The sequence below is a fragment of the Panthera onca genome, chromosome C1, assembly GCF_046562875.1.
Source record: "Panthera onca isolate mPanOnc1 chromosome C1, mPanOnc1 haplotype 2, whole genome shotgun sequence".
Classification (NCBI taxonomy): Eukaryota; Metazoa; Chordata; class Mammalia; order Carnivora; family Felidae; genus Panthera; species Panthera onca.
The window spans coordinates 47147540-47175194 of NC_138346.1; the positions used below are offsets into that span (position 1 = coordinate 47147540).

At 34.1% G+C, this 27655-nt stretch overlaps 1 protein-coding gene across 9 annotated transcripts in view; it reads left to right on the top strand.

Annotated features, from left to right (window-relative positions):
- Positions 1–27655, top strand: part of TFPI (tissue factor pathway inhibitor) — a 105359-nt gene that overhangs the window by 62460 nt on the left and 15244 nt on the right. For all 9 annotated transcript variants that reach the window (XM_081796361.1, XM_060622301.3, XM_081796359.1 and 6 more), the window contains 5 exons: positions 2021–2143; positions 9327–9524; positions 17234–17272; positions 21155–21331; positions 22190–22375. In XM_081796361.1, coding sequence (XP_081652487.1) covers positions 2035–2143; positions 9327–9524; positions 17234–17272; positions 21155–21331; positions 22190–22375 — 709 coding nt within the window. In that variant the 5' untranslated portion in view covers positions 2021–2034. The remainder of the gene's footprint in view (positions 1–2020; positions 2144–9326; positions 9525–17233; positions 17273–21154; positions 21332–22189; positions 22376–27655) is intronic.

Consider the following 27655-nt stretch of genomic DNA (forward strand, 5'->3'; position numbering starts at 1 on the left):
GGTTTAAAATATCAGTGCGGTGCATCCTACTATGTAGAGAAGACTGGGCTGCACTGAGGGGGAATAAAGCTTGTCTAAGGAGTGCAGTAGTAATGAGCGACTCCTGGCGGTATTCAGCTCCCCGACTCTCAGATCCAACCACAAACCTTCCTTTCTGATCCTAGATTATTCTACCTTCTCTAGAATGAATAAGCTGATGGCCTTCTGACCTAAACTGTCTGAGCTGCCTTGTGTTTCTTACAACTAAGGAAAGTCTAAAACCACTAAAATTAGGCAACACTCTAGGCCAATATTTTAAAGAGAATAATTTGATGAGTTTGAAGCCCAAATTCTCATCAAGTTCTTCAAGCACCCAACCTCAGCCTGCTCCCTAAACCATGGGACAGGAAAACATGCTATATTTTACAATCAAGATATAACAAGGTTGTATATCTCAAAGAAACTAATAGAAATGGAAGAGTCCTTGAAAGACTCGAAATTGAGCTGATAGACTCTTCAAAATTATATATCTATATGCATATATATATACATACCTATTTGTGGATTCGAATAGTTTATGATATGATATAGAAGGTACGTAACACTGCTATTGACTAAAAATCAAGTGTATGTTAACATTTACAAAGTGTTGTGAGAAAACAGGTTGTACATTTCACTAGTAATTTTTATGATGCTTAAAGCAAAGGGGGACTATTTATTACTTATTACAAAGCTACAAACACCTTAATGGCGTGTATTGCAGCTATGATTTGTTACAGGCGTAAACACAGAATTCTCTAAATTGTTTTAGATGGAATATCCATTCCTGCATTTGTGACTATTTACTGATAAGATTTTGTTTTCTTTCCTGACGCTGATAACATCCTCAGTGGCTGAACATGTGCCTATGTTCTTTCTTTTTCTCTTCCTGTGCTGCATGAACACATTTCCTTCCACCTTTGAATCCAAAGGAGACAGAACCTTTAAAAAAATTTCAGTGTGGTTTTCCATTAGTTTTTACTGTGGATCTCTAAATCATTTTGAAAGAGGAAGTCTCACTTTCCTGCTGAAATCTATTTCCCTCAGAGTGTAAATGTGTTGGTTTATCACTTAAAGTCACTTTTCTGTTAAACTCTTTTGAATCAGATAATAACTGCCTAAAACGAGGGTGGACGAACTGAGGTAAAGGACTCAATAGAATGCTAGACATGTATTTTGTCTGCAGTTCTGTTTGCTCTCTCATAGAAAACCTGGTTCGGAAATTGGTTATAAAAACAAATCTATTTTAAAGGAAACAAAGACAAAAATTTGTAAAATGCCTTTCTTTTTTTTAAAAGAAGTACTGGGGGCGCTGGGTGGCTCAGTCGGTTAAGCGTCTGACTTCGGCTCAGGTCGTGATCTCGCGGTTTGTGAGTTCAAGCCCCACGTCGGGCTCTGTGCTGACAGCTCAGAGCCTGGAGCCTGTTTCAGATTCTGTGTCTCCCCCTCTCTCTGACCCTCCCCCGTTTAAAAAATAATATTTTTTTAAATTTTTTTAAATAAATAAATAAAAGAAGTACTGAAACAAAGGGAAAGTGAAATCAGGAATTTAACGTTGCCTGCATTAGTGAAATAACAGAAGAATGTACAAAATATTAAAATGTAATTAATTCTGGCTGAGAAAGAAGGGTAGCAAATATTCTTGCATTAGAACTGATGCAGATAAAATCGCATATGAAAATGGATCATAATACATACTTAGCCATGTTGATGAGGATTTACCCATGTCTCTCAAATACTGCCATTTTAAATTTGCATTTTCAAGGCTGAAACATGAGCTACGTACTTGAATGTTAGACATATGTCCTGAATGTCTGTCTACAGTAGTAAATGCCACATACATGTTTTAAATATGACTCATGGAATTTGTGGACAGAAGTGTGTGAGAATTCACATTAAATGTCATAGAAATTTACATGTGGAGGCATGCATAAGATTCCTACCAGTCTGTAGACAATTTGACATTACTCTTAATTAAATATATCTGGGTTCTGTATTTCAGAGATAATTTCTACAATGAAGAAAGAACAGATTTTTTGGACTTCTGTGTATCTGCTGCTTAACTGTGCTTCTGCCCCTCTTAGTGCTGTCGCCGAGGATGCTGAGGAATATACAGATGTCACAGGTAAAATGATAGAAGCATTCGTCTTTTTCAGCTAGTTAAAGCTCTCAATTTTAATTCAATAATTTAATGTATTTTTCTCCATTGTGTAGAAAAATTAGCTTTTGCAGAAGTGACATTTTTCTTGGGAAATGTCTTATATGTGAAATGTAAAAAAAAAATCCAAACAACAAAAAAATGAAACTTACACCAAAAAAAGTCACTTTAGCAAGGAAGGCTCTTTTTTTCAGGCTATAACATCTTAACACTGAAGGATCTCTGGACAAGTGCAGGTAGCAAAGTGCTGTAGAAACAGCCCTCTGTGAACCGTGATGCCACCCTTTGGCTGGGATAAGTGTGAAAAGCAAAAGGAAACTACAGACATTCTCTCCTTTTCTTGCCTTAGTCTCAAAATAAGAACTTCCCAGATGAGTCCAGTGTGAGAACCTAGCCACACAGGACACTGGGAGATCTGGCTTAGTGCAAGTTAGTTCTCATCCCAGGAAGCTCTGTATCTAAAAACAAAATAATCAGCAATAGAACAAAAAGAAGACTGTACCATGACTGTTATTACAGATTTCTTTCTTAAAAGTAATATTTTTGTGGCAAATTAGTAAAACATTGATAGAAATCTCAAGTCATTGGTAATAGTGAGAGAATATGAACAAAGTGATAGCTTCTATTCATATGTAATGTTTATGATGTACAAAAGACTTCCATAAATACATTTTTATTTCATATATCTAACCACTCTTTAAAGTGATTTAATTCAATATATTTCCCTTTGATAAAGACTAAATAAATATATATTATGTGCCTGAGATTGGTAGGTCCTAGGGAAGCAGTGATGAGTCAGACCAAGTTCTCAAGAATCTGTTTCACGGAGAGACTGTTCTATTGTCAGTGAAAAAAAAAATTGTTATAAAAATTTCCTAAAAATGAAACTATTTAATAAACACTATAATCTGCTTTTATAAAATGAGAATTTAGGCATTATGAAATAAGCTCTAATTCTTCATTTGCCCCATTTATCAAAAGAGATAGCTTCCTATATTCTGGAAGTTGAGCAGAGAAGGAATGTAGAGAATAAAATCCCAACAGGGAAACAGCGGGCAACCCATCTTGGGAGGTGGGAGGAGAGAGGATCCCCAATATTCACCTAATCTAATCTCCTCAGTTAGCCTGAGAAAATGCACGCCAGGTCACCAGAAGCTTCCTGAAAATGTTGCTGTTGCCACAGTCGGCCAACAAGCCAGAATTAACCCATCAATAATTAAGCCAGAGTTTAAAATCTCTGGATAAATTCAGAAAAAAACAAGCTGGCTAAGAAAACATCTTTATCTCAAAGTTAGACTTGAAGGTCACTAAACTGACTAGCTGCACAGTCTTAACCAGTTTTGGGGTTTGGGGTTTTGTTTTTAATTAATCTTTCAATAACATGATTCCATATCAGAATCCATTCAATTTTGAAGATACCATTTATCACACTGTGCCAAAGTCATGACATCTTTTTATAGAAGTATACCATTTGATTGAATAGAGTATTATCATCTTATAAGAAAACATAAGGTTTTATTGCTTCTCTCACAAGGGAATAGTAGACCTTTTCTTAATCAGTCTAACCAGCGGGGAGGATGAAAAACAATAAACCTTTTGATAATAAAAAAACGATAGTGACAAGATTTTTTTAAAAATTCCTTTAGAGTGGGAGAGAGAAGATTAGCAGGGAGAATTTAAAGAAAAGCAGGTGTCCTTTATAAGATTTAGAATCAGACAGACCTAAGTTTGCATGTGTGGTTTGTCACTCAGTGGCTTTGCAAAATTAGGTGAGTTATGTAAACTCTCTGACTCCCAGTATCTTTGTATATAAAGATGTAAATAATTATGTTCATATGGTTGTTATATGAACTGCGTAGAAGCACCTGGCACATTTTGTGGCAGGGAGAAGTCAGAGCATATGGCTGCATTCTTAAATAGTAAATTCCATTAAAACTCTAGACTCCCAAACAAGTTCCAGGAGAATGAGGACCCTAAAAGGGATGTGACATATCCCCAAATATTATCATGAGCCTTCTATCCAACATCCCAGGGCAGGGGGAAGGGAGAGTGAGATTGTAATCCTCAGACTATGAGACATAAAATACAAGAAATCAATGACAAAAATGACATAATATAAACCATAATTCTGTCTGGCTGCATCAGATTAAATTCCTGTTATACTGCTCTGTATGTGTTTTCTAGTTACATGGTGTTAGGCAGATCCTTGTCACTAACACTTTCCTCAAGTCTCAGTTTCAAGTCTCAGGAAAGCTCTCCCTGATCCTTCAGACAAGCTTAGGCATCTTAGTACACACAAACACAGCACCTTGAATGTCCTGAATATTTATGTAAGTAAGTCTTCAGTGTCTGCATGCTACATGAGAGTGTGTGTTTGGGGGGGGGGGGGGGGGGCAGGGTGTCTGCTGCCACCTGATATTTGTACTATCACATCCGCCCTGACCGCGCAGTGTCTGACACATGATCAACACACGATTGTTAACTTTCAAAAGGATTTATCCAAAGTAAGAAATAAAAACCAAGACAGACTTGCATCCCTTTTGGATGGAGTGCATGGCACCACATTCAAGGGAGTGCACCTCATCACTCCCCCACGTCAGCAATGTGCAAAGTGTGGGTCGTAAGCTGATGGGACAACACAATATTCTAATACATGATTCATCTAAAAAATACATTAAAATGTGAACAGTAACGATAAAGAACTAGGTAATAACTTAATAAAATATAGTTTACAATTAATTCTTAGTGTTTCCTTTGGGAAGTTTTGTAAAACCACCTGCTTTCATTATTGAAACATTTTTAGTTTTTATAAAGTAAATTTGAGAAAAAAAATGTATTGAGTGGAAATCCTAGGATTAAATCTATGTCCTTGACCTAAATGCCAATCTAGGAATCTCAGTCATGCAGATCTGTGACAGTATCACTCAATGTTAAGAATGTGTGAGATATTTGGTGTAAAACTATGTGGGGGTCAATTCTAAAGCCAGCACTTATGGTGTGAACTGAGCAATTAATTTCGATAGTGCTATTTTATAATTTTTAAAATGGTATTTAAAAATACCTAATTCAGAAGGTTGTTGTGATTATTAAATAATACAATTACAAAATGTCTGGAGCACAATTCATAAACAACAGCTGTTACTACTACTACAGGCACAAATATGGTACTAGCTTTCGTTTTTGTGGTGATGGCCTGCCACCTGGTGGCATAATTACTAAATAGCAAGTTGAGGGAGCGATATTTGTTTAATAGACAAAATGTAAAGTAAAAGTTTTGGCATGATGAATAGGACAATCAAATACATCAAAAGTCAAAATCAGAGGAGTCATCAATGAAGATGTGAAGATTTCTGAATATCTGAGGTAGCATCAGTGTGGGAATAAGGAACCATAATATTATATGAGGAGCGCTATAGGAATTTCTGAAAAAATGGGATATAAGCCATAAGCTTCAAAATATCCGAATATTATTTATTATTCCTAGCTAATTCTCAAAATTATTTATGTGACTCCTGAGATCCTGAGACCTATTCTAAGATCAGACATTTATAGAACTGACAGGTCAAATTTTTATCGGTCACATAAAAATGCATCCACAAATACATTGTGCTAATGCAATGATACTTATCGTGGGTCTGCTCTGAATCAAGTGCACTGCTTAGAGTCTTTGAGGCAAAGTTTCTAGCTTCTCACAACTTTTAACAGTTCAGAATGTCAGTCACAGTATTCTAAATCTTTAAGTAAAGAAAGGGAATATAAGCAGCATTTACATTTATTCACAAATATACTACCGCTCAGAAAAGGCTTTCAGTTATTATTGAACTCAAACTGACAACTGTAATTTCAGTGATGAATGGGAAAGATATTTTTTCACAAATCATTTTTTCTTTATGTTTACCTATTTATCTATGGAAAATACTTTTACCAACTCTAAAATGCTGTTATATATAATGTATATGTATTATATATAAGTGCTCTTATATATATAACATTTATAATGAACTATAGAAAAAAGCACCTGTGTGTATAATTTAAGAAAATAAAATTTTGGGGAAGTCTAAGAACATTTAAGCAAAATTTATAATTCTGAAGTACACATTATTAGATGCCAGAAACTTTTAATATGCCTTGAGAGACATTTTATTTATTTCTTAATTTTTTTATTTTTATTTTTTTTTTTTTTATTTATTTTTGGGACAGAGAGACACAGAGCATGAACGGGGGAGGGGCAGAGAGAGAGGGAGACACAGAATCAGAAACAGGCTCCAGGCTCCGAGCCATCAGCCCAGAGCCTGACGCGGGGCTCGAACTCACGGACCGCGAGATCGTGACCTGGCTGAAGTCGGACGCTTAACCGACTGCGCCACCCAGGCGCCCCAATTTTTTTATTTTTTTAGACACATTTTAAAGCCAATCATATTCAAAAAGTTCATCGGCATAAAATATTAGGTACATCATTAAAAAGAAAAGGAAATGAGATTTAAATTTATATATGTCAATCAACAGTTATTTACTCATTTGGTAAACTATTTACATATATATTATAGAGATTGACTGGCTTTTGGGACATTATATAATTGGTGTAAAAATTACTTAAAAATATCGTATAAACACCCAAATTATATTTTTCAACTGCACATACCCCACAGGAAGCTGAAAACAGACAAGTGCACAGGTGCATAAAATTCAAATTAGTTAAAGGTTTGACCAGTATTATAACTTGTAATCAGCCAGTTCATGAAAATTGTGTTTGGTGTGAAAGTATATATGTCTTTTGTAGATGAAGATCTATATGTCATAATAAATCTCTGTTCTATGTTTTTCTACCTTATCACATTTGGAATTTGAAAACTTAACTGTTCTATAATTTGTCAGCTCCATTTATTTCAATTGAAAAAAATGTCAATTATATTATCAAAGAAATAAAAATGGTGATATGGTATTTTATAAATTAAACTGAGATTTTTTTTATGGTTAAAAGTTGCATTAAACTGATGAATGGATAAAGAAATTGTGGTTTATATACACAATGGGGTACTACGTTGCAATGAGAAAGAATGAAATATGGCCCTTTGTAGCAACGTGGATGGAACTGGAGAGTGTGATGCTAAGTGAAATAAGCCATACAGAGAAAGACAGATACCATATGGTTTCACTCTTATGTGGATCCTGAGAAACTTAACAGAAACCCATGGGGGAGGGGAAGGAAAAAAAAAAAAAAGAGGTTAGAGTGGGAGAGAGCCAAATCATAAGAGACTCTTAAAAAACTGAGAACAAACTGAGGGTTGATGGGGGTGGGAGGGAGGGGAGGGTGGGTGATGGGTATTGAGGAGGGCACCTTTTGGGATGAGCACTGGGTGTTGTATGGAAACCAATTTGACAATAAATTTCATATATTGAAAAAAATATATAAGCCAAAAATAAATAAATAAATAAAAATAAAAGTTGCATTAAGGGGTTGAGATAAAATTTACATGTTCATAAATAATTACCATGGAGTGAATGAAACAGCATATTAATAACTTATGCATAGAAAGCTATATTTTTAATCCTTCTAAGATTTCAGGGCATACTTATAATTTTATGACCCATATAGAAAATGAAAAATAATATTCCAATTATTTTATCACAGAGAATTTTAACATTACTGAAATATAGCTAAAGCTAGACATTAATTCGATATAGATAATTAAAATAACAAAACCTGAAGGGTAGAAGACATTAGATAAATTTACCTATTCTAGCTTTGATGATATGCCTATCTTCTCTTTCAAAAAATTCAAGAAATTTTTTGAAATTTCAAGAAATTTTGAAATTACAGGAATTCAACACTGATTTCCTTCTCGATGATTTATATCCACAAACTTTTTTTATTTAATGCTTTTAAAATGTTGCATATATTTTTACAATGATGACATTCATTCATATTTTTCAATGTAAATTATTTTATAGTGTATTAAAGTCTAGATACCTAGACTTCATCAGTTTTCACTTAGCAGAATACTGCTGCCCTCTGAAGGGCAAATTGGTTTAGGTCATTTTGAGGTTTCAATATCCCTCAGAAGTGACCAGAGTGAATACTTAAAGTCTTAGAAAATATATTATAGACAATCCTCAGAAGTATGAAATGGCATTATTTGGTCTTTATTATTTTGGTGGTACCAGCCACAATTGTCCATGTCTATCATACCGATAAATCTATAAGCAAATGCAACTTCTTTAAAATTAGGCTTCTATTGTTGGACTTAATAAAATTAAAAAATTCTACTCCTGAAATCATTGTTTCACCATATGCTAACTAATTTGGATGTAAGTTTTAAAAAATAAAAAAATTAAATTAAAAAAAATTAAAATTAAAAAAATTGAGTTTTCTGTATGTACAACTCCCTTCACAAGATATGAAATTCTCCTGTGACTAAAATAAGTGACGGAATACTGAGGGAAAAAAATTCTAACTCAAGATCAAAATAATTGCCTCATTCTATTTTAAAACATAGATAGTGTTGTATAACTTTTTCAACATTGCTAAAATACCGTTACCAACCATGGTAAGTAAAAGAATGGACCATGATATATATGTACTTGTAATATCAAACACCTATACTTTCATAATTAGGGAAATGGTTTAACATGGTATGATATAGTACACATATATATGAATCTAGATATACTATTGTTTGTAACAAGTTATGTGTAAAAAATGGCACAACTGTGGATTAGAGAGCAAAGCAAAGAGTTGATATTAATGTCTGCCCTTAAAAACTGTTGAATTTAAAAAGATGTCTCTATTTAATTTCTAATGTCATCACACTTGTTACCTTACAATTGCTACTCAGTTCCACATTGATCAACTGGTATATTTTTAAACAAATCCATAACAAGAGTCTAGAAAACTATTCTACATTTTCCTTTAATAATCAGTAATCAACTATTAAACTTTAATAGTTGATAAAACCTGTTTCATTGGTGTGTTTATAAACTTTGTGTACCTGTTTGATAATCTTGAATAACTTGTCATGGTTTCTTCAGCCTGTGCTATTTCTGTTGTACTTTTTCAGAAAAATTAGGACATTCTGAAAAGGAAATGAAAATAAAGAACATTATTGCAGTGTTGATGAAAGCTTATATATCTTTTATTTTTACCTTGTAGATGATGGGTTACCACCACTGAAACTTGCACATTCATTTTGTGCTTTGAAAGCAGATAATGGCCCATGCAGAGCAATCCTTACGAAATTTTTTTTCAATATTCACACTCAACAGTGTGAAGAATTTATATATGGGGGATGTGAAGGAAATCAGAATCGCTTTGAAAGCCTGGAAGAGTGCGAAGAAAAATGTATAGGAGGTAGGTTTCTGGGGACAATTATTACCCAAGAGCCATTAGGTTCCTTTAACTTTTTCAAAAAGTTCAGGGTTATTAGATCTAATCATAGATCTGATAATTTTAGAAAAAAAAGTTAAACTATTTTAACATTCCAAGGAACATTTTGTTCACATTTTTGGCATTCCTGTGCAAATATCGTTTTTCATTGTTTATATCAGTTATCATAAGTTATATTAAGCCCCACTTATTATCCTATATTTATTTCTCCATAATAAAGAAGAAAAACCTTTAAGTTCACTGATTTTATATCTGCAATGAAGTGAGTTTAATTCAGTCTTCCTGGGCAGCTGTGAGTTGGCAGGAAAGAAACTGTTAGTCACACTGACTTAGTCTTTCCTTATCAGTACAGTGATCTTATAGCTATTCCTGTCAAAATAATGAATCTGAGAATCCACTTTGAGGCTCTCAGTGGCTACTAATGAGAAAATTCTAAACTGCATCAGAAAGCAGAAATAGGGGCATCTGGGTGGCTCAGTCAGTTAAACATCTGACTCTTGATTTTGGCTCAGGTCATGATCTCATAGTTTGTAAGTTCAAGCACCGAACTGGGCTCTGCACTGGCAGTGAGGAGCCTGCTTGGGATTTTCTCTCTCTCTCTCTCTCTCTCTGCCCCTCTCCTACTCTCTCTCTCAAAAATAATAATAATAATAATAATAATAATTAAAAAAAGAAGAAATATATATATATGAAAATTAAGTCATTTTCTCTGGGACCTTGGAATATTGTAAAAAATACTATACTTACTGACCCCTGTAGATTTTACTGAGCTCAACTTTTCATATTTTTACTAAGTAATAATGCTTAAAAGTATATATTATATTGTTAAGGTTTATTGAACACTTTTATTTTGCTTTAATCCTATTAAAACAACATTGTTTCCTGAATTTTACAAACTATAATGTGGTTTCATCTCATCTCATTGTGATAGATCCCAAATCACTTCTGGTCACATTTTGAATGCTTTTGTCTCTGTTTTATTCTTCTGAATTGTGGGCTATTTGAAGGATAGAAGAAGCTGAATTATGTTTATTTCCCCAGTTTGTAGCCCCAAATTTCCCCACAGTGTGTTCTTAGCTCGTTGAGTGAAACTGTAGTGCTATAGAGACGATATCTTTAGTTAGTAACGCTAGGTGCCTTGCTTTTTCGCAAAACAGGCAGCTGTGCATTTTCACTTTGATAATGTTTTCCAGAATAGCTTTCACAAAACAGCCTTGGCATCATGATGCTCTTGCCTGTGGGAAAATGTCAGTGTGGTGAAAAGAGAGAACTTCTCTCCTCTGTGACTCTGTGGGGTGCTTTGTTGTATGTTCCATAGCTGACAGAAAAGGATTGATGCGAATGTATTTCCTTGACCTCAGAGCACTTATTTCCTTCTTTCTTCTCCATAGATGTGCTGGAAATGTTACTAACACAGATTAAGCAGTTCAGTGATCCTCTGTAGTGCCTTTGGTTTTTGTGATTGCCGGGTCGTTTTCCATTCATTATACCTCTTTCTCTTCCATACTGGGCCAAGTATCCTTCTGTGTTGAGTTGAATATCACTCAGGTTCAGCACCTTGGCTCAGAGGCCTGGTTGCTTCATTCTTTGTAATTCTCACTTTTTCGTTTAGCAGCCAACACATTTTCATCACCTGGCCTCTTTCCTGAAATACATACTTATTTCTTTTTTACAATTCACAAATCGTTTATTTCACCATTGTGCAAAGGTTACCCTTTTCTTTAGGAATTAATCAAACATAATCATTTGGTTCTTCACTGACTGTCTTGCTTATAATATCTTCTAAAACATTATTATCTGTTTATATACCTAATGTATAAATACGAGTCTCTTGCTTCCATATCCTTATTATATCTTCAAAAGCCACTTATGTTTTATTGTTTGAATACCTGAGCATTTTATATAGAAAGCTACTGTTAAGGATATAGCTGGCATATAGAAAAAGCATTGCCAGACTTTTAAAAAAATCATCAAAGGAGCAATTTCATCTTCAGCTATGATGGAGTAGCTGGAACTGAATTTTCTCTCATAATACAAATGACTAGAAAAGTGGGCAAAATATATGAAGCAACTGTTTGCAGACATTGATCAAAAGGCAGTGCAGGGGTGTCTGGCTGGCTCAGTCAGTTGAGTGTCTGCCTTCAGCTCAGGTCATGATCTCATGGTTCATGGGTTCGAGCCCCATGTCAGGCTCTGTGATGACAGCTCAGAGCCTGAAGCCTGCTTCAGATTCTGTGTCTCCTCTCTTTCTGCCCCTTCCCAGCTCATGCTCTGTCTTTCCCTCAAAAATAAATAAACATTAAACAAAATTAAAACAAAAAAGGCAGTGCAGGCTTGCGATCTTTGAGAGAAGGGGCACGTGAGGTGAGGCCTGCCTTCTCTCAGCTTTCTGCATGAACGTGCTTCCGAACCACAGTCAATGGAGGGGAGTCCAAACACAGCATAGTGGTCTCCCTGGTAGAGAATATGGAATTGGAGATTGGGGATTGAGGTGACTGCGCTCTGAGGCATAATATGTTGGAGACAATGGACATATGTGGAGAAAAAGGTAAAAAGTCTGGATAAGGGTCCCTTTGAATTTGTCACTGAATAACAAAACTGCATGCATTTGATGAAATTCCTTAAGTTTGAGAAAATAATTATAGTGATTTGTAAGTGGGACAATTCCCAGAGTTCTCATATAACTGGGAAAAAACCCAAATATATTGATGAAAAATTATAAGAACTTGCAGAAGATTTTAGGTATCTCACTGGAGGAAAGGACAGTGTAAATATTTATATACACATATACTGGCAATGAACAAATAGAAAATTAGACAAAATTTTTAAAAGGACAATTCCATTTAAAATAATGGAACATGAAGTTCTTAGGGGTGGATATAAATTCAAAAGTGCACAACATGTACAATGAGATCTATAAAACATTGTTAAAAAGTCATTGGCAAATAAAGAAGACTTTAATAAACAGAGATAGAAAACCTATTAAGAGATTGAAAGACTCATTGTTGTTAGGATATAAATTCTCCCCAAATGGATCTGGAAATTCTATCCTATTCCAATCAAATTCCAGCACATTTTTGTTTGTACATTAATTAGTCAACTCTAAAATTGATATGCAATACAAAAGACCTAAAATGGCAAAACAATTCTGAATAGAAGAGCAAGTTTGGAGAATTTTATCTGATTTCAAGAGTTATAGTACAGCTGCAAAAATTGAGGAGGAGGATGTGAGTATAAGTACAGAAATCAGTGGAACAGAATAAATAGTCTAGAAACAGATAGTACACAACCATGGTTATTTGATTTTCTATGAAGATGGACATATTATTTTTATAAATAGAATAACAGTTTAATAAAGAAAAAGTAATAAACATGATAAAAGCTTTGCTTCATTTCAACCTGAATGTTACTTGTTACTCTCTGAAATTCTGTTTCTTCCTGTGCACATTGAGGATGTGATAATCACATAGACAAATCATTAATGCTACTTACACAAATATTTATATTACTTGTTCAAGGGAAAGATCCTTTCCAGTAAATAATGTGACTGTAGGCTTGAAAGCACTTGGAAACATTAGAAAATAACGACATCAACATGTTGTCATTTTATCCTGCCGTGCCTGCTCATGTCTCTGTCTACTAAATTATATATTTTTTTCATTATGCTCATAAGTAGTTTCAATTTTTACTCATGTGTAAAACATGCTGCTTAGTTGACATGATAAGGTATGAATACTATAGAAGCAGCCAGTGAAATCTCTCAAAAGTGGTCCTCTTTATGCAGAGAACTTAATTATTTTACAATTAACTAAGATCAATGTGACTATTTTAAGAAATTGTTGATTTTTGTTTAATATGTAATTACTTAAGCATAAATTATTGACAGAATGCTATTAGATGTTTCATTATAGAAATTCATACCAATTTTTAAGTGTTTTTCCTAGGGAAACGGAAGATGGTATAAGTATGGTGCACATAAAACATATGACATACATTGTGTAGTACGGCTTGAAAGGTGAAATTCTGTATTATGAGGGAAGACCAATGACAACTATAGCTTGTGAACTACCAAGCCTGAGAACAGGGCAAGCCAAACGTTTCAGGAACTATGAATGTGTTTAGTTGGATATGTATGCACAGCTCTCCTTGTGCATGTAAAGTTGCTTTGTTAGTTGTTTTCAAATATGGATACTTTTGTTTGTTGTTTTTACCTATGTAATAGAGGCATGGAAACAAAGTTAATAGGTTTTAAAAAATAAAAAGTTTGCAAAATGGCTTTAGATACATGGCTTTCAAGATGTTTTGTCTTTTGGGTTAGTTGCTTTTTTTCCCACAACATTATCTTTGATTGCTATTTTTGGGAAAATAGGCACATTGTAGTGTTGGAAATTACAGAAGTAGATGAAAGATATCAAATTCTCATTAACTTTATAACCAGTCAGCCTCTACAGCAAAGTTAAAATAGGTATATTTAATTTCATAGAATTTCATCAATTCCTCAAACAGGTTTAAAGGCTCTAGAAAGTATGCTGTCTATATTAATTACTATTTTATTGGTTGGGCTAGTAGTGACTTTTCATGGGGCTTTTCATGGGGATTTTCTCCATAAGGAATTAAAGAGCATGTAAATACTTTTTCCATTCTCCTTATTTTTAACTTTGTCATTTCATGTTTTATTTGTTCAGATTGTGAAGACCTATTTACTAATGAGAGTCTTCTGTCCATATAGTCATTTTCCTACCTGCTTAGAATATTTTCTAGGCTGATTTCAACAAATAAGAAACATTAAAAATTAGTCTTATTCTCTGCTCTCCTACACAAGAGAAAAAAGATGAAAAAAGAATAGATTAAGTTACAATTCCTAAAATGTGTCCTATAATTATGAACTAAATTATTGAATATTAATTACATTTTAATATTTTTAATAAAATATTTAAAATGTGAATTCATATATATTGGGGTTAAAGGAGTTACTAAAATGGGAATTAGTAAAATATACTCTCATTACTCCTTAATGTATCATTAGTAAATGTTATGGTTTTTTTTTTTTTAATGTTTTTATTTATTTTGAGACAGAGAGAGACCATGAGCAGGGGAGGGGCAGAGAGAGAGGGAGACACAGAATCCGAAGCAGACTCCAGGCTCCAAGCTGTCAGCACAGAGCCCGATGTGGGGCTCGAACTCACGGACCGTGAGATCATGACCTGAGCTGAAGTCGGACGCTTAACCGACTGAGCCACCCAGGTGCCCCTATGTTATTTTTTTTTTAAGTTTATTTATTTATTTTGAGAGAGAGAGCACGCATATGTGCACCAGTGGGGTAAGGGGAGAGACAGAATCCCAAGCAGCCTCTGAGCTGTCAGCACAGAGTTCGATGCAGGGCTCAATCTCATGAACCATTAGATCATGACCTGAGCCAAAGTCAAGAGATGCTTAACCGACTAAGCCCCCCACGTGTCCCAGTAATGTTATGCTGTAAATAAATCTAGGAAAATATGACAATTTGGATAATTTACTGTAAAACTTACCTATTTTTCAGACTGTAATTGGCATAATTATCAATTAAATTGGGTGTTCATGGTTCTTATTTCCAGAATCCTAAAAGCTAATCATTGGTAATATAAAAACATTTAAATTCTAGTGTGTTGAATCACTTAGTTGAGTTAATTCACATGTATATCAGCTAAATTAATCAAACTTGGAATGGAATCAGAAAACAAACAAGTTATCTCTTTTAAAACTGCTTGAACGTTGAAATTAGGCATTTCTATGTTCCCATCCAATGGCTGTTCTAGGCAAAACAGTATAAACTATTTAGCAGTCTAGTCTGATATAATGTTTATCTGTATGTATTCTTTTGCTCTCATAAATTAAAACTGTAACAAATTAGTTGTATATAAAAATATTTTAGTGTAAGTCTATTATAACAATTCACTATCTAATTAAAGCACATTAAATGAGAGTTTTTTATTTACAACAAAAAAGACTCCTGAGGTTTCCTTAATATTTAAAATACAATTAGAAATATATCTTTTTTAAAAGACTATTGAATGAAACATAGTTTCAAAATTCAAAAAAGAGACTTCATTTCCTTCTCTTTCAAAGATGTTTTATTCTCCAAAAAATAACCCAACTGCTGATTTGGGTCTGAAAGAGGTATATAAGCCAACTTATTCTCTCTCTCTTTCTTTCTCTCTCAGTCTCCCTCTTTGCCTGTCTCTCTGGCCATACAACTAATGATAAGCTGCCTTGACCAAAGCTTTTCTGTGTAAACCAAATGATTGTACAACAAGCATCACTCAGCTTTACTTTTACATGAGTAAATTAAAACCACATATTAATCAATTTTATTTTTGAGACAGAGAGAGACAGAGCATGAATGGGGGGAGGGCAGAGAGAGAGGGAGACACAGAATCGGACGCAGGCTCCAGGCTCTGAGCCATCAGCCCAGAGCCCGATGCGGGGCTCGAACTCACGGATCGCGAGATTGTCATCTGAGTTGAAGTTGGATGCTTAACCGACTGAGCCACCCAGGCACCCCCTATCATTAATTTTTAAAGTTTATTTATTTGAGAGAGAGAGAGAGAGAGAGAGAGAGAATCTCAGGAGCCTGAAGTAGGGCTCCACGCCCTGCAACTAGAGTTGGGGCTTGAACTCAGGAACCACTGTGAGATCATAACCTGAGTTGAAACCAAGAGTGGGAAGCTTAACTGACTAAGCCACCCAGGCACCCCTCATTACCTATCATTTAAATTAGAACTTAGAATCCATACTTTTATATAGTGGGTCAAAGACAAGTGGCATCCTAGTTCTTGAGTGGAGTTATTCCATTAATTCTTTGATGTTAAACCAAAAAATATGTCACAGATACCTTTTGTTTCATTTCTCTTCTGTACTTGGAAATAATAATACAACTTGTAATTGGGTTGAGATAATTATTCAGGGAAAGGAATCAGGAAAAAAGATAATTCTGGTTTTTTCCACCCCTACTATCAATTCTCTATAGAAATTGTCTGTTTTTATATGCAAAGTAGGCTACTTGAATTACTTCCATATTTCACATTATCTTAATGACTTTTTAAAAATATAACTTATTGTCAAGTTAGCTCATACATAGAGTGTATACAGTGTATTCTTGGTTTCAGGGGTAGATTCTATCTCAATTACTTTTTTTTTAAAGTTTATTTATTTCTTTTGAGAGACAGAGACAGCGCATTGCGAGGAGGGGCAGAGAGAGGGAGAGAGAGAATTCCAAGCAGGCTTCTCACTGTCAGTGCAGAGGCCGATGTGGGTCTTGAGCTCACGAACCATGAGCTCATGACCTGAGCTGAAGTCAAGAGTCAGACGCTGAACTGACTGAGCCACACAGGCACCCCATATCTTAATCACTTTTAATCACAGATCTTTTGAATAGCAAATGAAGTTCACCATGAATTCATGCTTTTGTCAATGTGTTAGAAACTTTCAACATCATTTTTGAGACAGTACTATGTTACAATGCAGATGGCTTCATATTTATAATAATTAAAATTAATCTTTAGATAAAATAAATTTATTGACATAGGAAAGAATAATTTTAATGGTAATAAACACATCATTCTAATTTTTTTAAATTGAAATGTATATGTAATTTATTTATAATTTGTGGTAATTGATACACGTTTTTCTCGCAGATTATATAAAGACCAGGACAGAGACCACATTAGAAAAAGGTAAACATTCATTTGTATGCTAACTAGAATGTATGTAAGGCACTTAGAAATTCAATTTTTAGTTTTCTTTGATACGGAGTTCATCATAACCCCATGCAATATTTGAAATGGTGTTTTCAGTAGATATAATGAAAAATTAGAAACAAATACATGCTATTTGGTAGGGAAGCCTTCAGATGCTATATTTACACCCATTTTAATAAAGCATGATATTTAGTATTAGATCAGTCACATTCCAGAGTCATGCACATGCTATTTCAACATCTCCGGAACAGTACTTTAGATGCCTCTAATCTTTAGTTCTCAGAGCTCTAATCCCTTGATATCTCAGCATTGTGTAGCTTTGGCAAGCTTTATCCAGTATTCCCCTGAATGAATATATGCCTTTGAGTTGTCAACAGTCTGTATGCAGAAGTAAATGGAAATATTTAACAATAAGTGCTCTTGTCAATGTTATTTAGTGTGTGTGCATACTTTTTATTTTGTGATTTAAATTATTTTATTTATTGATTTTACCTAAAAATAATTATCTCCTGATGAATATATTATATTAGCACATGAAAAAATGTACCAATATATTAAGAAAGATATTCTCCTTTTAGGAAAGTCTAGGAACTGACTTGGTCCAATTACCATTTATATTATTTGCATTTGAATGAGATAACACTAAACAATGAGATCAAATTATTTAACTCAGACATGAAAAAGCTACAAAATTCAGTGTATTTTAATTTTACTGACTTTGATTTAACTGTGTGAGGGAGTTGAAAGCTTTTGTCAGTGATAACCTTAAGACATTAGACTTTGAATCAAAATTTGTAAAATAAATTCAGTGGCAAAGTTTGTACAAATACCATTGGCGGATATATTTATTTACAAATTTTAAAATAGCTTTCTTAAAATGCCGAGTTAATGTTTACAAAAATGTTCAATGCTTCAATTAAAAGAAAGGAAATACCAACATTTAAATGTTAGAATGTTTTTATAAAAATGTGAAATTAGGAAAAAGTTACATGCAGATAAAATTTAACATATAATTATGGTATTTATTGTATATTTAATAATTTAGAATCCATTTTTTTTTACTAATTCATGTTAATATTTTTCCAAAAATGCAGTATCTTATTGTTAGCAAAGTTAATTGGCTCCAAACAGAAAAATATTGACACTGTATGAAATACAATCTTATAAACTGTAAAGCACAGTATACATTATTAGATGTGAGGAAAAAGAATATGGGATACACAGGCGCTTACCTAAGAACCACAGGAATCACTTCTCCTAATTGAATCCCTATTTCCCTTTCCTTTCCTCTATAAAATGAGCATATTCAGAGAAACAATTCTTTTACCTTTAACAAGTTATGAATCTATATTTTTTTCTGAGTTTTGTCAGATTGTAATTAACTCAAGAAAAAAATATATATATAATTTCCTTAGATACGAGGCAAAAATGTTCATCCTGTGTAGGTTTATGGAGTTCTTAATCAGCCTAGAATAGTGGTCATATTCAAGAGCAAAATAAGGGCTCCTCAATTGTGATTATAACCTACTCCAGTTCACTGCATTGCTTTGCTCAGTGAGATCACCAAGCCTCCAGAATCCCCAATCTGTAGAGTTCAACTTCAGCGTTTGTAGGAGATATGACAATAAGTAGGAGACCCAGGGATGAGAGATATGCTGTGTCAAAGGAAGAGCAAAGATCAAGGAGCAACTTGAATGAATACATTTGTCAAGAGTCAGGGAGGTAGGTGGCAAAGTTGCTTGGCTTAAAAGGTTGTTAGAGAGCAGTGAGGTAGGTAGGTAGGTAATTAGTTTCCTAGTTAGGAGTTCCTCTTCTCTTCATTCTTAATTGATATAGTACATGGAAATTAGAGACTAAAGCTATCAATACTATTCACACGTGTTAAAAAATGTTCAGATGCCATAACCAATGTATAATAAAGACCTCTAAGCATATCAATTTGAAGTTAACTCTGTGATATGTTTTCTAGCATCAATATTGGAACAGTTATAAAGGCAACCATTTTGAAATGGTCTGGTTTAAAACAATTGTCAAGTATGCAGCCTCAAACAAAAGTTAACAGTGAAAATTAATGTGGTTTGTGGAGGTTGGTCTATAGCTTGAAGTCTGTATTATGTGTTTTAACCAAGCATCAGTTTAGGCCAAGGATTGTGTATATAGATTTAATATGAATATTACTTTATCTGAGGAATATAGTGCATGAGTTTCTTGATTTGTAGCCTTATTTTAAACCGTAGGCCCAAGGAGAATTATTTTGCAAATGTGCAATTTCAACTTTGTCCTAAAATAAATTTATATCCTACAATGGGTCCCCATAAATAACAACTTGTAGTTGCATAATTTCTTAATTTATAGTTCTCAGCATAGTTTCTTATTGTTTTCTATTTTTATATGCAACATATTTTACCTCCTCCTTTTTGTTAAACATAGAATTCTTATATTCTCCGTCAAGATGATTTCAAATTTCATAAGAAGTACACGCTAAGGTCAAAATGTATCAAAATAATATTTGAATGTATTTTTTGCTCTTTCTCTTATAGAAAAGCATTACAAAAATTTAGAATTGTTTTTTTTTCCCTTGTGCCATAAACTTAACCACAAATTGTTACTATGGGAATAATAGTAACATTCACCTTGAGAAACAAGAGGCAATAAAGAATAAACAAAATAACTTCCAAATTGGTACTTTGAGAAGTAATAGAAAGTAGATATTTTATACTATATTAAATAGAATGTTTTATTTAATAAAACAGTGCTCTCATGGGAAATTGTTTTTTTTTTTCTGAAGATCTGCAACTGTTGCAGAAATCTTTAACATTATTAAATATATGCTCTTTTCATAGTAAAACACTCCTGAGTATTGCTTCCCTGAGACAGAAGAACAAGTTGCTTTAAGATGTAAAAGGATATACTACAGTTCATTTTGCCACTCTGGTAATATAGGTGCAGGGGAAAAATGAAGAAATTGGAGCTTTGCCCTAAAAAATTCAAGCCCCATATATCTTGCGGTCATAATTTTGAAAATAAATTTAATTCTCTTCTTTACAGAGTACGCATGTAGACAAGGTTTGTAATGTAGATCACAGTGGTGCAAGTTTGTGGCAGCTGTGTTTAGTCTGGTTTGGAGTACTATCAAAGAATGGGTATTAGGTTTTTTTCAAATGCCTCTCCAATCCCTGAACATGTATTTCCTTTCTGATTCTATACTGTTGGAGTCACTCCAATGCCTGGAAAAAGAAAAATAAGAGACACAGTGGTAGATGTCACACCTAATACAGATTCCAGCATAAGTATTCAGGAACTTCTAAGAATAGCTCTGAAAGCTTCCATACGCCTCAAAGCTTCTGCTCCAATATTTTAAAAATTGAAACCATTGTAATAACGCAAGACATTACACCTCTTTCCCTAATGAGAGCCTACCCCTGAAAAATATGAAATATTCCTAGATCTTTCCTAAATTTCAATGCACATAAGCCTAATAAACATAATTAGACCAAAATTTTGTCATAATATTTTGTGCTTCCAAACCAAGGGTAAAATAAAATGCCTTTATTCTCTCCATTCATGAAATAGTTGATAGTTATTGCCCTACTAATTTACTATGAGAAATTTAGAACTTGAAATTTCAATAGCAACTATATGTGACAATAGATGTATCTTCCTTATTCTAAATGTCACAGTAGATGCAGTAGATTATTTAATATTGTGCAGTTGTGGATAAAGTTCTATGTTTACCTTTTATCTTTCACTTTTCATGTTTACTCACTAAGTAACTTCCACTTCGTCAGTTATACATTTAATCAACACAAATTATTCACAAAAAAAGAGTATTCTTTCTGACATTTTTATAATTTCTAGAAAAGCCAGAATTCTGCTTTTTGGATGAAGACAGTGGAATCTGTCGAGGTTATATGACTAGGTATTTTTACAGCAATGACACAAAGCAGTGTGAACGTTTCAAGTACGGTGGGTGCCTTGGCAATCAAAACAACTTTGAATCACTTGAGGAATGCAAGAACACCTGTGAAGATGCAGGTAAGTTTATTTCCCATCTCGTTTTACTTCATTTAGAGTCATTCCTTTAAAAATAAGGCATCTTAGAAGATGTTCAGCTTTACTCAGTTTTTGTTCCAGCCATGCAAATGAAGATACATTTGCATCCACTAAATCTGCTAAAAATTAGTCACTATGTTAACTTAAAAAAAAGAGGGCACTTGGGTGGCTCAGTCAGTTGAGCATCCAACTCTTGATTTCAGCTCAGGTCGTGATCCTAGGGTCATGATCTCATGGTCATAATCTCAAGACCCACGTCAGGCTCTGCTCTGACAATGCGGAGACTGCTCAAGATTCTCTCTCTCCTCTCTCTCCCTCTCCCCTTCTCTAAAATAAAATAAATAATTTTGTAAAGCACTGGAAAGTTAAGAAATGTATAGTGGAAATTATTTCCATAGATTTTTTTTAAGTTACATTACTTAATTTTCTGTCCTGAGAATATTGTAGTACAACGTAGGCATAAGAATCAGGCTGCTGAAATCCCTTAGATTTATAACAATTTGAGAGCAAGTAGTACTTTGGAACCTACCACAGAAAATCAATCATCTTTTTTCTAACCATAAAATTTATTGAAGGATTGCCTTAAAATTTAACTGTTAACTTTTTTGGCCAAGAACTACAAAGTTGCTCACAGAAATATTATCTTTTTAACTGTATATATAACTGTATATTAACTATATATGTGAGTGTAGTAAATATTTATTGTTAACTAATTTAACATAGCAATGTGAAAAAATTTTCAGAAGTCTACTCTTAACACAACCACTATGCTTTGCTTTACATGTACAATTATGAACTTATGACACTGCTGTGTTTTAATTGGCTGTATTTTTTTCCCAGTGAATGATAACCAGCTGGATATGATTGTGAATAATACATTACTGTCTGAGACTACAGACAGTGTATTACCACTTTATTCTACAACTAATATGTTACTGCCTGAATCTGTGAATAGTACATTACCGCTTGATTCTGTGAATAATGACTCCTTCACTCCCCAGCCTACCAACGTCCCTAGCTTTTTTGGTAAGAATCTTTTTAAAATTGCTACCAGAAAAATATTATGGTAGAAATAGAAGTGGAAGGTATATGAGAACTTTGCGATTCGCTTTTTTAAGCAATGTAGCTCTTGTTATCTAATAATAGGTGTGTTGAAATACTGAGATTCAAAATGTTTAAGTCTTTCAGTCTCATAAGGGTGATAATTTTCCTAATCTATTTTAAAGTATGCTTTGAAGTAGGCTTTTGATTATATATCACATGAAAACTTCCCTATGATATTCAACTCTATGCCAAATCATCATATAAAATAATTCTCACAATTATCAGCATCAACATCTGATGGTAAAGTGCTATAATGGCAGCAATGTATAAGGTGCTCTTAAATTGAGCATGGTATTGGGCAAGGCCTCAGGTGTTTGGTCACAGGACAGATTAGGAATTTGTTGACTAGCCATCCCCAAAGGTTAGGTCACTCTGAAAGGAATTTTCTTTTGGATTTCTGCAAAATTCTTTTCTGGGCTATGCCTGGGCTATTTAGGGCTATTCTGAAGATACTTTTCAGCGTATTTATCAAATTTAAACAAACATTAAGGAAATATACCAACAAAACTGCAGAGCTGGAAAAAATAGTAAAATATTGAAAAACATAACCAGAAACCACAAATATCTGGGCAGTTAAAAAGCATCTAGAAAGCTGAAAGTTAACAGGATAAAGATAAGGTCCTACCTAAATTTTAAAAGTCACATGTGCTCATTCAAGAATTGGAGATTTTGCTTAGAAGCAGTCCATGTGAAAGTTTTAAACGTAAAGTTGACAAGAGTTGGAAGAGTTCTGTGGCTGTTAAATTTGTAGCCTTTGGGTAAAAAGAGACAGGGGCAGGGGTTCTCCACCCCAGCCATGTATCAGAATCAGATGGTATTCAGAATCAGACAGTCTCTGAGCAGGTCTTTGCAACAAACAAACAAACGAGCAAGCACATGGCAAACAAAATGTCTGCCCAGATGGATTTAAAGCACTGCAAATGTTAACTATCCCTCATCTAGAAGGAGGGATATACATACCAAATTTAGTCCCACACTGACCTGATCACGTCTGTGGGATTTGCTTCAGCCCTGAATGCCATACCTTAGAAGTCACAAAGAGAACCGGAAACATGTTTACAGAACGACTGGGAAGTATAAGGAGATGTGAGATCTAAAGAGGGAACATCATATAGACTCTATCATGTGAAAGAAAAATTAGGTTCTCTATATCCCTAAACCTCTGTCCTCTCCATTTTAATCTGCTCCTCCCCACATCCTTACCCTTCCTTATTTCCCTCAAGCCAGCCTAAGGATCAGGATTAATTTGTGAAATCTAAAGTAGATGTCTCTTTCTGTAAAGTGTTTATTTTTTAATGTGAGGTCTTAAAAAATGAATGGGTAGTTTAGGGATTAAATTCCCTAAATTGTAGGCATTCAAATTCTAATAGCACTTGAGATGTCATTAAAGGGCATATAACATTTCAGAGGGAGTTTGAAAACATTGTATATTCAAATGCCTTCAGGTCCTTAGATTAGATTCTATAATTAGAGCAATGAATTCAATGCCAGATGAATTTGAGTCTCATTTTTAAACAATACTTTGTAATCATGGTAAGAATAAATGTCTTTCTAGTTCTGATTTTTTATCTGTAAAATTAAGTAATTTCATTGCATTGTTTGTGTTCTTGCAGCCCTGTGTCTTTCAGTGACATTTTGTTTAATCCAGTTAAGAGTCACATATTGAAAAAGCATGCTAAATCCTATGGTGTGAAAGATGTGGAAGTTTAGAATAACAAACTTAATGGGCTTAAAGATACATGTGATACAATATATCTGCTAATAAAATAATTGCATGAAATCAATTTTCAATATGTTTCAATATTTTTTGTTTGGATTACTTCACTAATTCAAATAAAGGTCTTCATTCATTTGTCATTATAATGAATGGAGTAAGTCAGGAGATGTTTGTGCCTTAAAGTTTTATGAAATATAAAAATGATTTTTGGCAGGTACTTTACCAATATAGAAAGGAAGAGACGGGCACCTGGGTGACTCAGTCAGTTAAGCGTCTGGCTCTTGATCTCAGCTCAGGTCATGATCTTGAGGTTTGTGAATTTGAGCCCTCCATGGGGCCCTGTGCTAATGGTGCAGAGTCTGCTTGGGATTCTGTCTCTCCCTCTCCCTCTCTCTCTGCTCCTCCCCTGCTTGTGCTCTCTCCCTCAAAATAAATAAACTCAGAAGAAATGTCTTAATAAAAATTAAAAAAAAAGAAAGGAAGAGATAAAATACATGTGAGAAAGTAAATGAGTTTTCAATACTGTCTGATAAATGTCCTGAGTTTTTATGTAGCTGCACAATAAAAAGTATACCAAATTAATGGTTATAATGATAAATTATTAACTAAGGAAACAGTAAAAATTCACAACATGAACTTAAAAGAAAACATTAAGAGGATTTTTATTTAACACAAGAGACGTTTAATTCTTTCATAGTAACTGCATTTAAAATTAGGGAAAATCTGCCTCCTTTCTTTTTGTCTAGAGAATTTTATTTTTTATTGTGTTCATTTGCTTCAAAATCTAAATTCCTCTAGCCAGTTTTACTGTTTTTCCTTTTTTTTTTTTTTTCTAGGAGTATTTATTTCTCATTCTTTCGTTTTTCTAACATTCCTAAGTCAAAACATGAAATAATGTTGCAGGAACTACTATGGGAAGTTTGATACCAAGAGTGGCTTAACGTGTAAAGGGTGACAGTGAAGCTCCACCTTAACTATTTTTAAGATCTTCATGATCCCTCGTCCACCCCATCCAAGTGCAGGTCGGAATGCAGCCATCCCTCCTCAATGCCACCTGGATGATCCTTTCTCCATCTCATCCAAGTAGCGGAATGCAGGAAGGCAACTGTGCCCCCACGTTTCCTATACCTAGATTATCTCTCTCCTATTCCACCAAAGGTTTTTGCTGAGGTCTATGAAGACACTCTTCATATTCCAGCTCTAAAATAGCTACATCTACCAAAGTTTGCAATTATATTAAGATATGTTATTACAATTTAAGAAAATATGGTTCCATGGATTTTTTTTTTTCATTTTCTTTTTAACATTTATTCATTTTTGAGAGACAGAGACAGAGCATGAGTGGGGGAGGGGCAGAGAGAGAGGGAGACACAGAATCCGAAACAGGCCCCAGGCTGTGAACTGTCAGCACAGAGCCCGATGCCGGGTGCGAACTCATGGATGTGAGATCATGACACGTGAGCCGAAGTTGGCAGTTTAACTAAGCCGCCCAAGCCCCGCTATGGTTCCATGTTTATGTAAGACCTTGTTATTCTAAGTTTTAGCAAATGTGTAAGCTTCTCTGTATTAGTTTCTTTTGAAAAGATGTAAATCTTTTTTTATTTTGATTCAGTGAATAGGAACAATATCATACCCCACAACACAAATAGGATAGTATTCATTTAAAATTCTTTCCATTAAATAACAGTCCTTAGGTAGGATATTTGAATATTCCCAAAACATGCTAGATTATGTTGTTGTTATTAAGTAGAATATTTTTAAATATAATTTTAAAGTTTCTCTTCATGATGATAATAGGAAACCTTTTGAAAGTTTTGCATGCTTTTACTAGAAAATGGTTTGGTGATTTTTTTAATTGCTATTTATTCTTAACTACATATTGCACATAATCTTGAGAATTTTTTTTTCTAGTGAACCATCTTGACTGAAGATATCTGAATGCTTACCAAGCATTCTCTCACTACATGTGTGAGAGAAATAATTCTAAAACAATCTCTGTAAACATGTGCAGTTCTGTGCATAATTTTCAGAAAGAAAAACTACCACAATTAGTTTTCTTTGACTTTTCCCTTGTGACTGGCACTATATTATAGTAGATAAAAGACTCTGAGCCTGAAGAGTTGGGCTCAAATCCCAGGTCTTTCACTTACTAGCTCTGCAACCTTGAGATACTTCATAACCTCTCTGAACCTTTTTCCCAGTGTAAAATGAGGATGATAATATAGAACCCACCTTACAGGTTTTGTTGTCAAGTGAAATCAGTCGATATACATAGCTCACTTAGCATAGTGCCTGATACCTATTCCATGCTATATAAATATTACTCATTATTATTATTTATGGGATTCATAGAAATACACTGACAGTGCAGAGCCTGCTTGGGACTCTCTCTCTCTCTCTCTCTCTCTCTCTCTCTCTCTAAATAAACTTTTTAAAAAGTGATTTATTTTCTTAGTTCTCTTTACTTCTGTATGTCAGCTCTTAATAGCTGCCTTGGGACTACATCAGTTATATGATATTTGGGAAAAAAATCTTCAGATAGACTTCAAAAGCCCACTGGCAACTCAATCTGATATTTGGAAAATCATTTGGGTACCTGAGACTCACTTTCTCTTGCCTGACTGTATTCAGCATATGCCCTATTGGCCAGATTCTACATACATGTGAAAAAAAAACAGGGAGAAAAAAACATAAACACAAAACAAACATATACAGACACACGTAGACATATACACACATCTGACAGAGAAAAGAAACACCTATATATTTGACCTAGTCCCTCATTGCTTCATTGGCCTTTTGGAAGCGATGTTATATAAACTGCCTGAATGAAAGTCAGACACCATTACTGTTAATTTATAGATTTGCAAGACAATGTTGTCTTCTATTTGGCCTCTTGTTGAAGATGTGCTTATACATGGCAACCATGGAAACTTTTTGGAAAGAAACCATCCCCCATAATCTAAAGAGTTAAACATGCAGCTACATACCACAGTTAATCACCAGCACTGTCAACAACTGTGAAAAACCCCACTTCATCAAAAACCCACTGAAATAGCCCCCAAAAAGTGTCTTGTTTTTCACAATGTGCTCTCAGACCAAGAAGCATAGAAACTTCCCTCATAATCTAAATATGCCTGCATGGTGAATCTGATGCCTCATACCCTGATTTTCTGATAAGGTGACTTTCTAAAAATAGATAGCTTCTGGAAGGGATCCATAAGACCTTCTATTTCCTGCCGGTAGAGCTGGTGAGAAACAAAAATGTAGCACTTCATCTCTGCCAAGACTGCTTCATCCAAATACAGTCACCCTAGGTGACCACTGACTACTTTCGCTAATCCTTTTCTTCCTGGACCATCTCTGGTTTTAACAAGGATAAATTTTCTGCCCCAGTCATGAGATTCCTCCTGAGAAGTGTTTCTAAAACTTGAATACACAGATACTTTTAAAGAAAAAAACCACAGACTTCTAATTATTTTTAA